This window comes from Plecotus auritus, assembly GCF_963455305.1.
Source record: "Plecotus auritus genome assembly, chromosome: 10".
Lineage (NCBI taxonomy): Eukaryota > Metazoa > Chordata > Mammalia > Chiroptera > Vespertilionidae > Plecotus > Plecotus auritus.
The window spans coordinates 58,974,697-58,989,717 of record NC_137785.1 but is presented as its reverse complement, the minus strand read 5'-3'; the positions used below and the strand labels follow the sequence as shown (position 1 = coordinate 58,989,717).

The 15,021-nt window shown below is 61.0% G+C and overlaps 1 protein-coding gene across 2 annotated transcripts in view; it reads left to right on the top strand.

Moving 5' to 3' along the window:
- NKD1 (NKD inhibitor of WNT signaling pathway 1) overlaps positions 1-15,021 on the top strand; it is a 57,255-nt gene that overhangs the window by 23,405 nt on the left and 18,829 nt on the right. For both annotated transcript variants that reach the window (XM_080643982.1, XM_080643981.1), the window contains exon 4: positions 13,068-13,134. In XM_080643982.1, coding sequence (XP_080500108.1) covers positions 13,068-13,134 — 67 coding nt within the window. The remainder of the gene's footprint in view (positions 1-13,067; positions 13,135-15,021) is intronic.

Genomic DNA, 15,021 nt, shown 5'->3' with positions numbered 1-15,021 from the left:
TGCCGGGAACTGCAAGCTGGCCTGACTTCTGAGGCCGGGCTGGCTCTCCAGAGGCCTCCTGCCTCCAAGACCAGCCGCCAAGCGCCTGCTCAGCCAGGCCTCCCCTCTCCCAGCACTCCTCCCCCCCCCCCCGCCCCTGCAGGCGCCCATCCCTCATCCCTTTCTCTGTGCCTCAGCCTCCGTCCTCTCCTCCCCCTGGGCTGCGTTGAGAAATCATCGGCATCGATTTCTCTCCCTTCTCTCCAATGAGAACCTGTAACAGTGAAAACAAGAGCAGCAGTAACAGCGACCGTGTATCCATGCGCCACAGACTGCTGAGCCCTTACGGTCAGTGTCTCCTTGCGTCTTTGGCTGCTGGACGCACATGCCCAGGGGGCTCTCCGCTGCTCTGTGTGGTGGGGAACCTTTGTCCACTGTGTGCGTGTCTATCGGACGCGGTCCCGCTGTGTGCGTGTCTATCGGACGCGGTCCCGCTGTGTGCGTGTCTATCGGACGCGGTCCCGCTGTGTGCGTGTCTATCGGACGCGGTCCCGCTGTGTGCGTGTCTATCGGACGCGGTCCCGCTGTGTGCGTGTCTATCGGACGCGGTCCCGCTGTGTGCGTGTCTATCGGACGCGGTCCCGCTGTGTGCGTGTCTATCGGACGCGGTCCCGCTGTGTGCGTGTCTATCGGACGCGGTCCCGCTGTGTGCGTGTCTATCGGACGCGGTCCCGCTGTGTGCGTGTCTATCGGACGCGGTCCCGCTGTGTGCGTGTCTATCGGATGCGGTCCCGCTGTGTGCCCGGCTCTGTGGTGCTGTCACTATCCTCACGCGAGGGGTCCGTTCACATGCGGAGCTGCGATCGCTGCTCACGGTCAGGCTCCAGAGCACAGCGCCCCTCGTGCAGGCCTGGCAGGCGCCCCATGGGAGAAGCAGAAACACCCACATGTTGATGCCTCCTGCATGCCAAACCGACACACACTAATGGCATTCACGAGCGGTCATCCCTTTTGGGGGGGGGGGGGGCGGGTCGTCCTTCTTTTCTGTTAATCTTCACGTCCTTCACACGAACCTTTATTTCCATTTATCACACACACATGTCTAGAACGCTTCCGACGAGCCAGGCACTGTCCTCAGTGCTGTGCAAATGTCACCTAGGCCAGTCACCCCGCCACCTCCATGAGGGGGTAAAGTTGCCCTGTGCTGCAGAGGAGGAAACGGAGGCAGCGGGGCGGGGAATACCTTGCCCAGCATCACACAGCTGGTCGGTGACAGAGCCAAGACCAAACCCCAGGCAGCCCGGGGCGGACGCTGGGCCCCATGGCCCCTCTGCGATGCTGCCGGCTCCCCGTGGCCCCACTGTGCGCTCAAGGCCGTTAGCACTCAACCTCCTGTGCGGTGACGGCCGTGGGGTCCTTCCTGGGTGCTTCATGCAGCTGTGTGTCCGCCCTTCACTCCACGCACGTGTGCGTTTGCTGTTTCTGAGTTGGGGCTGCGCGTCTCTGTGGGGCTGGACGCGGGCGCTGGAGAGCAAGGTGCAGGGCTGATACGGCCTGGTTGGGGGACACATTCAGATCCACAAATGACCTCCCTGCTCCCCACAGCACTTGCGCTCCTGAGACCGGCGGTCCTGGGAGGCTGGCCCGGGGTCCTGTGCATGGGCGGGGGCCTGAGACAGCCGCAGGACGGAGGTCAGGGCCTGGCTGACGGACCCCATCATGAGCCCCTGGAATCCTGTCAGAGCAGAAGAGCCTTTGGAGACACCCCCTTGCCCTGCCTCCTCCCTTCTGCCCAGTGGGGAAACTGAGCCGGCCTTTTCCCTCCCCACCACCACCTGTCTCCCAGGAGCAGGCCTGGAAGGTAGGGCCAGACCACAGCGGGGACTGAGTTGGTTGGAAATAGGGAGCGGTGAGGGCTGCAGAGTAGGGAGGGATCCTGTGAAAATGAAGGCGTGGGATGGGTGTGAGCCGAGGGCCCGGCGTGGCAAACAGTTCTTCAGGTAGCCAACCTCAGGCTGCGGGCCTGGCTGAACCAAGACATCAGGCGGGGAGGCTGCCCTGGGAGGCCAGGCAGCTGCGTGGGACGGGGCCCAGGGACCCAAGGGGCCGCTGTCTGCTCACGGGCGCAGCAGCCTGGTCTGCGTGTGGCACATCCCGGCCGGGGCCTCGGGGCGGAGAGGCCTCTGCACCTGTCCAGTTTGCGTTCTGGGCAGTGACTTGGCCGCGGCCGCGGGCAGAGCTGGTGAGGCCGCAGGCGACGCCGGGCCTGTGTTTTGAGCGGGAGCCAGGGCTGGATGCTGGAACAGACAACCGGCCCGCGTCCAGCCGTGTTGGCCCCAGATCAGTGGAAGCCATCACAGGGCCAGCGCACGGCCGCCGAGCTGGGCGGGGCCTCGCGGGGTGGCTGTCCCCAGAGTCACCAGCTCAGAGAACGTTATCAGCATGTCCTGGTCTCCCAGGGCCGTTCCTTCCCCCACTCAGCCCCCCTGCCCATCCGTCCCCGCTCCGACTCGGGTCCCTGCTGGACAGCTCACCCTGGATGTTTCTATCCACAGAGAAAACGCGGGACCTGCGGGAGGAGGGAAAGGGGGTGCTTTGAGTTTTGGCCGTGTCTGTGTTAGACGCTGCGCCGCTCCGCAGGGCCTTCCGTGATGAGGGAGACGGTACGGCCCCTGTCCTCGATGTTTCTCCACCCACGTCGGGGAGCCTGGCGATCCACAAGTAACAATGATGCTGAGCGCTGGGGCGACCGTGGCCAGCACAGGAGGCCGGGGGCGCCATACTGAGTCTGGGGGCCCGGGGTGGGGGGGGTCCGGGGGAGGGGCAGATCATCACAGCTGAGGCTGGGAGTAGCCATTAGGAAGTCGATAAGAGAGAATCAGGGGAGCGTCTTGGACAGAGGGCTGGGATGGGGAGAGGGGAGGGAGACAGGATGGAAGGAGTTGACTGTGGGGGAAGGTGGGGTTGGGCAGGGCTACCGGTGGCCCACTCACCCACGACAGCCCCAGTCACTCCTGTTGTCCTGGCCTGGTTATTTTAAAAAATATATATTTTTATTGATTTCAGAGAGGAAGGGAGGGATGGAGAGAGAGAGAGAGATAAAAACATGATGAGAGAGAATCATGGATCGGCTGCCTCCTACACATCCCACACCGGGGATCGAGCCTGCAACTCAGGCATGTGCCCCAACCAGGAATTGAACTGTGACCTCCTGGTTCAGAGGTCGACCCCCCACCACTGAGCCACGCCTGGTCACAGTGCCCCCTTTCACTGTTCAAAGTGTCCCAGTTTGGGCAGTAAAATTCTATGGACACCCCAGACCCAGGTCCCGGTGTCTTTGTTTTACCCACAAGGACACTGGGGCTCACAGAGACTTGAGTTAGTTGTGTAGGACCCTGGAGCAGGGGTGGGAATGGAGCCTGTCTGACCTCACAGCCCAGCCTTTGCCATAGTCCCACGCTGCCGTCCACAGGACGGAATAAAGTTACAGACATGTGCCACCTCACTGTCCTCCGAGCGCGGGCTCTGCGCCCCGCGTGGTGCCAGGGCTGGGTGGGGTGAGAGGAGGCGGGAGTGGGCAGCACCCCTTCGGCGGTTCGTAAGCGAAAAGAGGCTCACCCTGGCTCAAGCACAGGGGGCGAGTTAGTGGCTCATTTCCTTGAAAGGCCCAGGGGACACGAGCGTCAGGTACGGCTGGATCCAGGTGCTCAGACAGTGTTCTCAGGACCCATTTCCCACCGCTCTCCCCCTTTTGGATCTGTTTTCCTCTGTGCTGGCTTTTTTTTCTTTTTGGACAAAAAGGTAAGGCGGTAAGCGGCTCCCCTCGGTGCCAGGTCACGTCTCGCTCATGTCGGCAGAGGAGAGCAGTTGTCTTGCAGTTGCTTCCCTCTGGCCCGGCCTGGGCCTCGTGCCCAGCCTCGTGCCCAGGGATGTGCAGAGTCCCCAGAGGTCAGGCCCAGGACATGCATCCACCCGGTGGTGAGGGGGAGCGATCAGCCCTGTCCACACCTCACGGATGGAAGTGCCGAGGGCCGGGGTTCTCAGATAAAACACAGGACACCCATTTACGTCGGAACTTCAGGTCAGTAACAATTCTCATAAACGTATTTCCCCAATACAGCATGGGGGGCCGTATGTATGCTAGGCAATGATGGAGTCTAAGATGCAAATGTGACCGCGTGTCCTGCATGTTTATTTGGGAAGTCTGGCGAGCTTCAGGCGGTGGCTCTCCAAGGAAGGTCAAGGTCGTACCATGACCTCTGTGACCTCCCAGGGGACCACTCTGCGGTGACAGAGTCCCTTTTTAAAAATGTGTTTTTTATCCCTCGCCGGTTTGGCTCCGTGGATGGAGTGTCCGCCTGAGGACCGAAGGGTCCCAGGTTCGATTCCGGTCAAGGGCACGTAGCTCGGTTGCAGGCTCCTCCTCAGCCCGGGCCCTGGTCAGGATTCGTGCAGGAGGCAACCCATCAATGTGTGCAGGAGGCAACCCATCGATGTGTTTCTCTCATGTCGATCTTTCTCTCTGTCTTTCCCTCTCTCTAAAAATCAATGGAAAAAGGTCCTCGGGCGAGGATTAAAAAATAGTAATAAAATCTGGGTTTAGATCTTTGCTTGCCTGAGAGTGGGCACAGGTGGACTTGGTGCGCCGTGGGGTGGGGAGGAGAGAGCTGTCCCCTCTCTGCCCCCAGGGACAGCCCGTTAGACATGCTCAGCTGGCCTCCTGCCATTTCGGAGATCAAGGCCTGTCTGTATCGCACGGCCACAGAGAGGGGTCTTGCCAGCCGCCAGCTTCCCACGTGTGCACAGACAGCCAGGAGCGGGGAGAGGCCGTGGTCTTGCCATGGTCCATGTGTGGCATGGCTGTGGGAGGGGGTGTTGGGGCCTGGGGACACCTTGCTGCCCAGCTGGAGTCAGAAAATCACCTGTTTTACTGGAACGTTGCCAAGCTCACCGCCAGGATGCGTCCTGTCCCGCCAGCGTTTGGGCGCGAGTCCTTCCAGGACCAACCGGGGCGGCTTTCTGTTCGCTCGGGTGTCTTCTCCAGCGCGCTCTGACTGTAGGCGTGTGGTAGGCGTGTGTAGTGTGAGTGTGTGCGTGACCGCGAGAGTGTGTGTGAGTGTGAGAATGTGTATCACGTGTGTGTATCTGTGTGTGACGTGTGCTGTGTGCGTGCACAGCAGGAGGCTTGCAGCATCCGGCCCAGGCGTTGTTCCGTGTCCCCCTCCTGAAAGTGAGGGCTCCTGGGGGCGGGGAGAGGAGAGGACCCCTCCCCTGTGCAGGTAGGAGGCTCAGGAAGCCCCGCCTCCTTCTGATGGAGGCCGAGACAGCATCCTGCTTCCCGGGGGCGGGCCTGTGCCCGGCAGGGGTGCACACCCTCCCCCGCAGGTGGCCGTGTCTGTGGGGACCCCGTGCTTTGGGGGGCAGATGACAGCGCTGTCCGTCCTAGCAGCCTGGCTCCCGGCCACCCCGCTCAGCAGAGCACACAGGCTGGACCCTGGCGGCAGCGCCAGGCCTGTGCCCGGGCCAGGAGCTGGTGGCAGAGGCAGTGCCAGCTGCTCGGAGATCGGAGCCCACCCTGGCCCCTGTGGCCTCCCGTTGTCAGCATGCGGCTGTGCGGTGCGGGAGGCGGCGGGGTGGAGGCCAGCTGGTGGCGGCTGGCCGTGTGGCGGGCAGTGGCAGGGCGGGGGTGAGTGCTGGGTGGGTCAGGGGCTGGGGCAGGAGCCGGGGCTGAACATCAGACCCTCGAGCCAGCCAGCTCCCTTCTCGAGGCCTCGGTTTCCTCGGGGTAGAGCACCGGCTCCCCTGTCGTCGGAGACTTTGGCCACGACCTCACGTGCTGAGCAGGGCCCGCGGCGTGGGCCAGGCCCTCAGTAAAGAAGTGCAGGTCGTTCTATCTCTGGGCCGTTTGAGTTCATGACCTCAGTCACTGCCCCAAGCCCGTCGGACCCTGCTGTCTACCACAGCACCGGGAGGGGAGGGGAACCCCAGTGACGCCAAGGCCCCCGGGCCTCCATCCCTGGACAGTCTGCCTGGCGTTGGGTCATCCAGCTCAGAAATCCAAAGGTTGGAGGATTCTGGGTAATGCCCAGCCTGGCCTTGTTCCTTTGGCATTAGCCAGTTTCTCCGTGCCCAGCAATCACATTCTAGAACCGGAGCCTCCGAGGAGGGCCTGTGGTCGGGTGCGGGGAGCGTCCACTGGGCTGCGAACACCGTTCCCCCCTCCTCAACAGGTACCGCCCCCCCCCATGTCCCCCCTTCCCCACCCTTTCCCACCTGTTGGAACCAGCCCGGTGGCTCAGGGTGGGGGTGGGCGGAGGGGACCTCCGTGCTGGACTCTTTAAAGCGCCTGGTTCCCAAAGCGTGACCCACATTCCACAGGACACGGGCGTGGGGGGATGGTGGGCAGCGCACGTGTCTTTATTCCTCACCGAAGGGTATTTCCGCTGATTTTATTTTTTTTTTTTGAGGGAGAGTGGAGGGGAGGAAGGAGGAGGAGGAGAGAGAGAAACATCAATGAGAGAGACACATTGATGGGTTGCCTCCTGCATGCACCCCGACCTGGGCTAGGGACGAACCTGAAACCCAGATACGTGTCCTTGACCAGGAATCAAACCCGGGACCCTTCAGTGCACAGGCCGATGCTCCAGCCATGCTGGTCAGGGCGTGCGTTATTTTTTTATTTTTATTTATTTATTTTTAAATATATTTTATTGATGTTTTTACAGAGAGGAAGGGAGAGGGATAGAGAGCTAGAAACATCGATGAGAGAGAAACATCGATCAGCTGCCTCCTGCACACCCCCCACTGGGTATGTGCCCACAACCAAGGTACATGCCCTTGACCGGAATCGAACCCGGGACCCTTCAGTCCGCAGGCCGACGCTCTATCCACTGAGCCATACTGGTCAGGGCATGCGTTATTTTTTTTAAAAAACCCGCTAGGACCTTACACACCCATGATTTCACTGATCTTATTGCTTATGGCCAGAGTAGGTGAGGGAGGGAGGGAGGGAGGGAGAGAGAGAGAGAGAGAGAGAGAGACACCACTGTGGCAGCCCACATGGGACCCGGTTCTGGGGCGAGGGGTGAGTTGGGAGGAGGGTGTGTGGCTGCCGAGGGCTCACTGAGGGGGACGCCCAGGAAGTAGACTTTGCTGACCCGGCTGCCTGTGGCCCCAGGGCGGAAGCCCTTCCTAAGCTCTGCCGTCCCCCCCCCCCCCCCCCGCCCACCCAGACCCACCTTCCTGACAGGCAGACCCTGGAGTCCAGAGAACAAGTCGGGCTGGACCCCCAGGGTGCCGGGAGGCCGCTCAGCGCCCCCGCCCCCCAGGCGAGGCACGGGCTCCCCAGGACGCAGGGAGGGGAGAGCTCGCCAGGAATGTCCTGGGGTGGCTCCAGGGCAGACTGCTTGGAGGGAAGGGTTTCAGGGTGGCCGGGTCCTGCCTCCAGCCTCCGCTTCCCGCTGGCCGGGCCCAGCCCTGCGCATTCCTGGGGCCTCTGAGCTGTCCCTGGTTCTGTGGGCACCAGGAGTTTCCTTTGAAACCCGGGGCACCAACATCTGTTAGCTCTTAGCGCACAGAGAGGTTGACAAAGCACTGGGGGCAGGCGGGGGAGACATTACGCTCCGGAGCACGAAGCCAGTTGCAGAGACAAAGAGGAAAAAGCCCGGCTGAACTCCAGCCCGCTCCCCAAGGCCCCGCTTTGATGTGGTTCCCGTCCCCGGAGGCCTTATAAGGCAGCCTGCCTGCGCCTCTGGGCTCGGGCTGGTGCTGGCTGCACACCCGGAGCCCGGAGGAGCTGGCCTCTTCCTGGGGCCCCGTGTGGGGCCGAGGAGGGCAGTGCTGGGATTCGGGAGGGAGGCAGGTCTGGGCCCTGTGGCCGGAGAGGCCACCAGGCCCGGCCACTGGGTGGGAGGCAGCCCGGCATCAGGCTGTCTGGGGGAGGCAGAGGGTCTGGGGGGGCCCAGGGGGTCCGAGGATCCAGGAGGTGTCTGATGAGAACTTGGAGCAGAGGCTGAGGCTCACTGTCCTGGCGGCCAGAGGAGAGCGGGCCTGGCATCAGCGGTGGGGGGCTGGGCAGGGGATGGCTTCTCACAGGGCGGGGGGTGAAGGGCGTGGGCGCTGGAACCAGACGGCCTGCCTTCAGTCCTGGTTCTGACACTGGCTGAGTGACCTTGGACAGGTCGTTAATGTCTGTGCCTCAGTTTTCTCATCTGTAAAGTGGGGGCAGCAATGGTACCACTCAAAGGGATTGCGGTGAAGGCTAAAATGCAGAGCAGGACGAAGGGCGTGCCAGGCTGGGGACGTGTGTCTAGATGTCTGTGGGAGCCTTTCCACCTCCCCCAGGAATGATCTGGTGGCCATCTGACAACGAGAGAAAAAGTAACGCCCTGGCCAGTTTGATTCAGTAGTTAGAGCAGCCTTGGGCAAACTACGGCCCGCGGGCCGGATCTGGCTGTTCTATCCGGTTCTCTTGCTCTCCCCTCCGCTCCTTTACTTTGAATTTATATTAGTTCACACAAACACTCCATCCATGCTTTTGTTCCGGCCCTCCGGTCCAGTTGAAGAACCCATTGTGGCCCTCGAGTCAAAAAGTTTGCCCACCCCTGAGTTAGAGTATTGGCCCGTGGACTGAAGGGTCTCGGGTTTGATTCCTGTTCAAGGGCATGTATTTCCGTTGCAGGCTCAATCCCTGGCCTCCGTTGGGGTGAGTGTGGGAGGCAGCCAATCAATGGGTCTCTCTTACATCGATGCTTCTCTCTCTGTGTCTCTCTCCCTCCCCTCCACTCTCTCTAAAAAAAATCAATGGGAAAAATATCCTTGGGTGAGGATTAAAAAAAGAAAAAAGAAAAAGAGTAGAAGGCCACTGATCTCTTGGGCCCCAGGCGTGGTCTCAGGCAGAATGCTAAGCACTTGCTATCCAGTGGTTTACTTGGTCCTCACATGCACCCCGAGATGGCATGAGCGCCCCCCTCCCTGTGCACACATTGGGGATAAAGTTCCTTCACTGGATGACCCCGCTTGTGCGAGGCAGAGCTGAGATCTGAACTGCGATCTCGCCAACTCCATGCCCTGCACCCCTGCACCAGGGCTTCCAGGGGGCTCCTGGCTGTCTAGGGGCCCGAGTGTCTCCTGTGCGGTGGCCCCGAGGACCGGACCCAGGACCTTGCATGCAGGGCTCCCGCCCAGGGCTCTGCCACGTCCCACACTTCGTGGATCAGGGCTGTGGGCACCTTTGAGACCACAGCTGGGCCTGCGTGGCCACTGACCCACAAGAGCTGCTGGCCTCTGGTTTTCTTGTACTTCTTTAAGCGAGATCCTTGGTCCCTGGCCAGTGCCACGTCCCTGGGCCACCTCTGCCCCTGTGCCCACAGCAGCCCTGATGCCACTGTCCAAGCTCAGGCGGGCATCGAAGGAGCTGACTGGAACCGGGGCCCTGCCCCTCATCGGCTGGTACTCCAGGGCCAGGCACCTGGCCTCTTGGAGCCTCCTCCTCATTGAAACACGGGGCTAGTGGGACCCCCTTTCTATGGAGACTCTGGTGGGGGCTCCATGAATACTTGGTAAGGGATGTGAGTGGCTGCCTTTGCATCATTTTCCCGTCTCACATGGTCCCTGAGGGTTGAGGGCACTTTCTTTGTAGGCAAAAAACCTAATCACAATCGTTACCTGTCACTACAATTTGCACATCGTTTTTTACGGGCATTTATTCCTTGAGGGATGGAAAGAGCGGGGGCCTGTGTCGCTTAAAGGACTCACTAGTTCTGTAAGGTGCCTGGCACGGCGTCTGGCACACAAGAAATGCACAGGAAGTGTCAGCGGTCCTGTTGGCGTTGCTGTGGTTTATCGCTGTGCCCGTGTAAGGGATAGGCAGACTGAGGTTCCAAGGAGGCCGTGGCTCCAGGTCCAGGTGCGAGGGAGGTGATGGAGCCGGACGCTGTCCCATGTTGCCTCTGGCCTAGCGAGTCATAGCCTGAGGTCCGCGGACACGGCTCTGCACGGCGCTGGGCCGTCCGGCGCGGTGGCCGGGATGAGCGTGCCCCGCAGTTGAGTATCTGTGTCAGCGGACCATGGCGCCAAGGAGCTTGCGAAGTGTCCTAGGAGCTGAGCAGGGTTTGGCAGGAAGAGGCCGGCCCCAGAACTTGCCAGAACTCTGCTTTCACACATCAGAGAGCTTGGTCCTCCCAGCAGACAGTGCTTCTCAGAGAGCACCGAAGCCGCCATCAGAGGAGGCTGTGCATCCTGACGGGCCCCAGACAGATGCTTTGTAGGTGGTGACATCTGGAGTCTTTCAACTCCGAGTGCCTGTAACGACACGCGCGCTCCGAAGCCTTTGTCTCGCAGACGCCGTCGGCCAGGCCGGGAGCCGCCGTGCAGGGAGCGGCCGGGGTGGCGGCCGGGTCAGCCCCGTGGTGCTCCGGAGGACCTCAGCTCGCAGGGGTCCGGGGTGCCCTTGAGGACAGTCCCGGCTCCTGCGAGGAAGTGCCGCCCGCCAGCCTCTCGGCGGAGGCGGCATCGCCTTCCCCTGGCATGAAGGATGGGCCCTACTTGGCTGCCGGGCCTCCCCGCTGCTGCTGATGCCACCTGAGCGTGTCCCTTTCCTGTCACCACCTCCCAGCTCCCCTGTCAACTCCGGCTCTGTGAACACAAACAGCCAGTCTTCACGCCCAGGAGATGTTCGGGGGTTCGGCCATGGGCGGGGGAGGGGAGGGGTGGGGAGCCATCCTGAGCCAGGAGGCAGGGGCTGGTGCTGAGTCAGTGGGGCCCCGAGTCTGAAGGGCCACCGGGTAGCCACCTTTAGGGAAGAGAAGGCAGTGCCCCCGGATGATCTGAAAGAAGAAAAGGGAACAGAGAAGGCCAATCCCTAGAATGCTAGCTGTGTATCCTCCCCACAACAGCAAACAGGAGAGTGGCCCCCGGCTGAGTCCAGCGGATAAGATGGATGGACCCTGCAAAGCGATTTTAAACGTTTAATAGTTTTTTGTTTTTTTTTAAAATATATTTTATTGATATTTCACAGAGAGGAAGGGAGAGGGATAGAGAGCTAGAAACATCGATGAGAGAGAAACATCGATCAGCTGCCTCCTGCACACCCCCCACCAGGGATGTGCCCACAACCAAGGTACATGCCCTTGACCGGAATCGAACCCAGGACCTTTCAGTCCGCAGGCCGATGCTCTGTCCACTGAGCCAAACCGGTTTCGGCATAAACGTTTAATGGTTTTTTTTTGTTCATCGAGATGAGCGCTGATTTTTCTGTTAAGCATCCGAGAGGCAGGACCTTCCCCCTAATTTTTCTCGGAGAGGGTGCTTTTCCTGTGCCTTTTGATGGTTCTCAAAAGGGAAGTTGGGGACAGCGCTGGGTTTGGGCTCATTTTCTCGCTTGTCATTTCGTGGTTGCAGAGCGCTGCCGCGTGTCACGGCGGGCACCGGGAGCGATAAGGCAGCGTAATCCCCCCCACCCCCCCCAAACTCACCGCTCCCGGCCAAGAGGAGCGTTTCTCAAAGTGGGTTCCTTGGAACACAGGTCCCACGGCATGCTTCTGAGAAGGAAAACTCCGTGGTCTGATGGGGTTCGAGGGATGCCGCGAGAGGACCATGTGATACGGTTATTCACGGTGTCCGTGGCCATCCTAAGTCCTGCAGGAAGGGACCTTGTTTAACTTGGTTTAAAATAATCTTTTTTGATCCCAGAACTCTCCTTGGCAGAACACCAATAAATACAGAAGACAGTTTGACAACTCGTCTTAGCCTTTTGTGTGGACTCGTCCTGCTGGGCTGGGGGCAGAGAGGTGGGACTTCTGTGGGTATCCCAGCCTTTTCCCAGCCTCAGGACTGACCATGCTCCCTGGCCGACCCGAAGCCCCGCGGGGCAGCCCGACCCAGCCACAGGGCAGCCGTCGGACTGGCTGAGGCCATAGCGCTGCCCTCGGGGGTGAGCTACCAGGCATCGTTGTTTTTTGTTACGCCTCACCTGCAGAAATTTCCCCCCATTGATTTTTAGAGAGAGAAAGAGAGAGAAACACGGATGTGAGAGAGGCACATCGATTGGTTGCCTCCCGCACGTGCCCTGACCAGGGCCAGGAATTGAACCTGCAACCCAGGTACGTACCCATGACCAGGAATCAAACCCGAGACCCTTTGGTTCATGGGCTGACATTCTAACCACTGAGCGCACCTGCCAGGGCGGGCTACCAGACATCCTTACCCCACGCGAGGGGACAGGCCAGGCTTGTGCAGGGACCGGCGGGTTACTGGCGGGTGTGTGTGTCGGGAGATGAGGGAGGCGTACGGAAGCCGGAGCATGGAGGTCCAACATGTGCTGAAGAGCCTGGTTTAGGGGAAGGGCGGTCGGAGCCCACCCCGAGCACACCGCCCTCTGTGAACCACCGGGACCGCCGCCCGGGACCCGCGGTGGGAGGAAGCTTCCGCTTTGAGATCTCTTCTTGAGGCCACTGTGCAGGCTTATTGTCCCCTCCAGGGGAGAGATGGGGGGCATTTCATGATCTGGTCTTTGCCTTTTGCTGAGGTGGAGGTGGAACTCGCTTTCTGAGGGAGAAGTGTGGTCCCGTGTCGTGTTTCGTGGTGGGCTACAGGCTGAGAAAACTTACCTCCTACACAGCAGTGTGATGGTCAATTTAAAAAAAAAAAAAAAAAAAAAAATATATATATATATATATATATATATATATATATATATATACATACTTGCATTGATTTCAGAGAGGAAGGGAGAGGGAGAGAGAGAAACATCCATGATGAGAGAGAATCATCCATCGGCTGCCTCCTGCACGCCCCACCCTGGTAATGGAGCCCGCAACCCGGGCCTGTGCCCTGATCGGGAATCGAACTGTGACCTCCTGGTTCCTAGGTTGATGCTCACCCACTGAGCCACACCGGCCGGGCTGATGATCAGCTTTCCAGGTGGGAGGGGACCTGCCTCCACTGGCCCACATTCCCATCGGAACAATCAGAGTGGGGCCCCAGCTTCCTTGCGACCAGGCAGGCACATGCTCACGATGCCACATTTTCTGCCCCGATGCCAGGTGACCCCGGGGCGTCCTTCATATCCCTGTCTTACCTTCCTCTAGGAGCTGGTGGGCGAGGTTTTCAGAGAAACGCTCAGCGAGGAGGAGGAGGAAGACTTTCGACTGGAAGGTACTGGCCTCCATTGCTTTCTTCCCAGGGGGCAGGGCGGAGGGGATGGGGCCATCTGATCTACCACATGCCCTGCACACCCTCCAGAAATCTGTGGTCCAGGAAGAAGGCAGGACTCCAGGGGGAGAGCTGAGGAGCAAGAGGGAAGTGTGGCTCCCACAGTCCGGGCCCAGAGTGGAGCCGGGCCACGTGGGTCCCCGGCCCGGCCCGGCCCAGCCGTGTGGGGCCTCGGAGGGGCTGTCTGACCTCAGCTGCTCCGGAGGAAGTGAGCGTAGTGGCTCCTCATGGGCCCCTCCCGCAGCGTCAGGCATGCTGTGAGCGCTCCCTCCCGGAGCTGTTCTGCTCCCCATTCTCCACTCGTCCACTCACCCGGAGCACACGCGTGTGGGCACTCTCCCCTCCCCTCCCCCCCGCCTCCCCTCCCTCCTCTCGACTGTCACGCCTCCTCTCCTCCAGGGGAAGCACTGCGTTGAAGAAGGAACTAGGACCTAGAGGAGGGTTTGGACTGGGTTGTCGGTGGTCATGTTGTTCGGTCCCTTTCTTCCAACGAAGGCTCACGCAGGAGCCCGGGACAGAAAGCGGTTAGAGCAGGCGCAGAAACACGTCACGTAGAGATGGCACGTTATCCTTTATGGAGCAAGGGCCGCCCGACACCCATCCCTGTGCATCTGTGTAGATGCCTCGTGTGTGCTGCTGTGTAGCTCGAGGCCTAGACACACAAGAGCAGCCGCTCCCGGGCCCGGGAGGCGTAGCCCCACGTGGGACAGAACGGCCCCGAGGACGATGGCGTTCGCTGTGACCGACGGTTTAACTTTCACGGGAATACCATCCCAGATTCCTCGTGAGGTGCCAGGCGAGAGGCAGCATGAACGGGGGGGACACAGAAGTAAGGAAAGCCGTGGGTGGCTGTTCTGGCCGCGGCCCCGGGGGAGGCTGGGCCCTGCGCGGGCTGTGGCTCTCCGGCGCCCAGCCCAGGGCGGGGGACGGGCTGTGACCCGCAGGCTGCCGCACCGCCAGGCAGGTGCTGTGGTTTCTGGCCGCGGGGAAGCACCCACCTGGCCGGAGCGGGTGGGGGTGGGAGGCGGTGGGTGTCCCTCTGCGTGCCGGCCAGGGGCAGCTCGTGGAATCCTGAATCTCTCCTTTGTCTTCCTGTTGGCCAAGTTCACTGCCTCTTGGCGGGCTGGAGGGCAGCGCAAGGGAGGAAGAAAAGGCCATCTGAGGCAGGAAGATAAAAAGAAGCCTTTTAGCCATCCCGGGAGAGGCTGGCTTTCGCTCCTGCGTTGTTCTGTAAAGCCGGCCCTAATCCAGCGTCTTAACCGCCTTAACCGGCCAGCTGGGAGCACGCACGCGGGATGGGAGATTAAGGCCGGGCCGGGTGCGCGGCCGGGCTGTGGAGCTCCTTTTGAACGGCGGGGAGAACAAAGTCAACATCAAACGTCCCGAGCCCCAGCCGGCTGGGTGTGGCGGGGGCGGCACGTGGCTGGAGTGGGGCTCAGGAGAGTGGAGCCCTCCCTTGGCTGACCGGGCCCCGGGTGGGTCAGCCCCACACTTCCCTCCAGCACCCGCTGGACTTTCCAGCCTCCCCGGGGCGGGGAGGGGGTGCAGCCTGGGGCTGGTGGCCTGTGGCCTGAGGTGCAAAGTGGGGCCAGGCCTGTTGGCAGACCCATCACCCCCGCAGTCTCTCCTCCCGACCCAGCTCAGGCAATAGCTCCTGCTCTGCGCCCATGGGAGGGAAAGACCTGTAAGTGGGACCCCTCTCTCCCTCCCGCCCCCCTGCCCAGCCTCTCGCTCACTCCTGCCTCTCACCCTTCGGCCTGTGCCCCCTGACCTTTAGCATCCTCAAGTACCTGTTTTTTGTCTTCTGACCTCTCTGATTGGGAGTAAAGG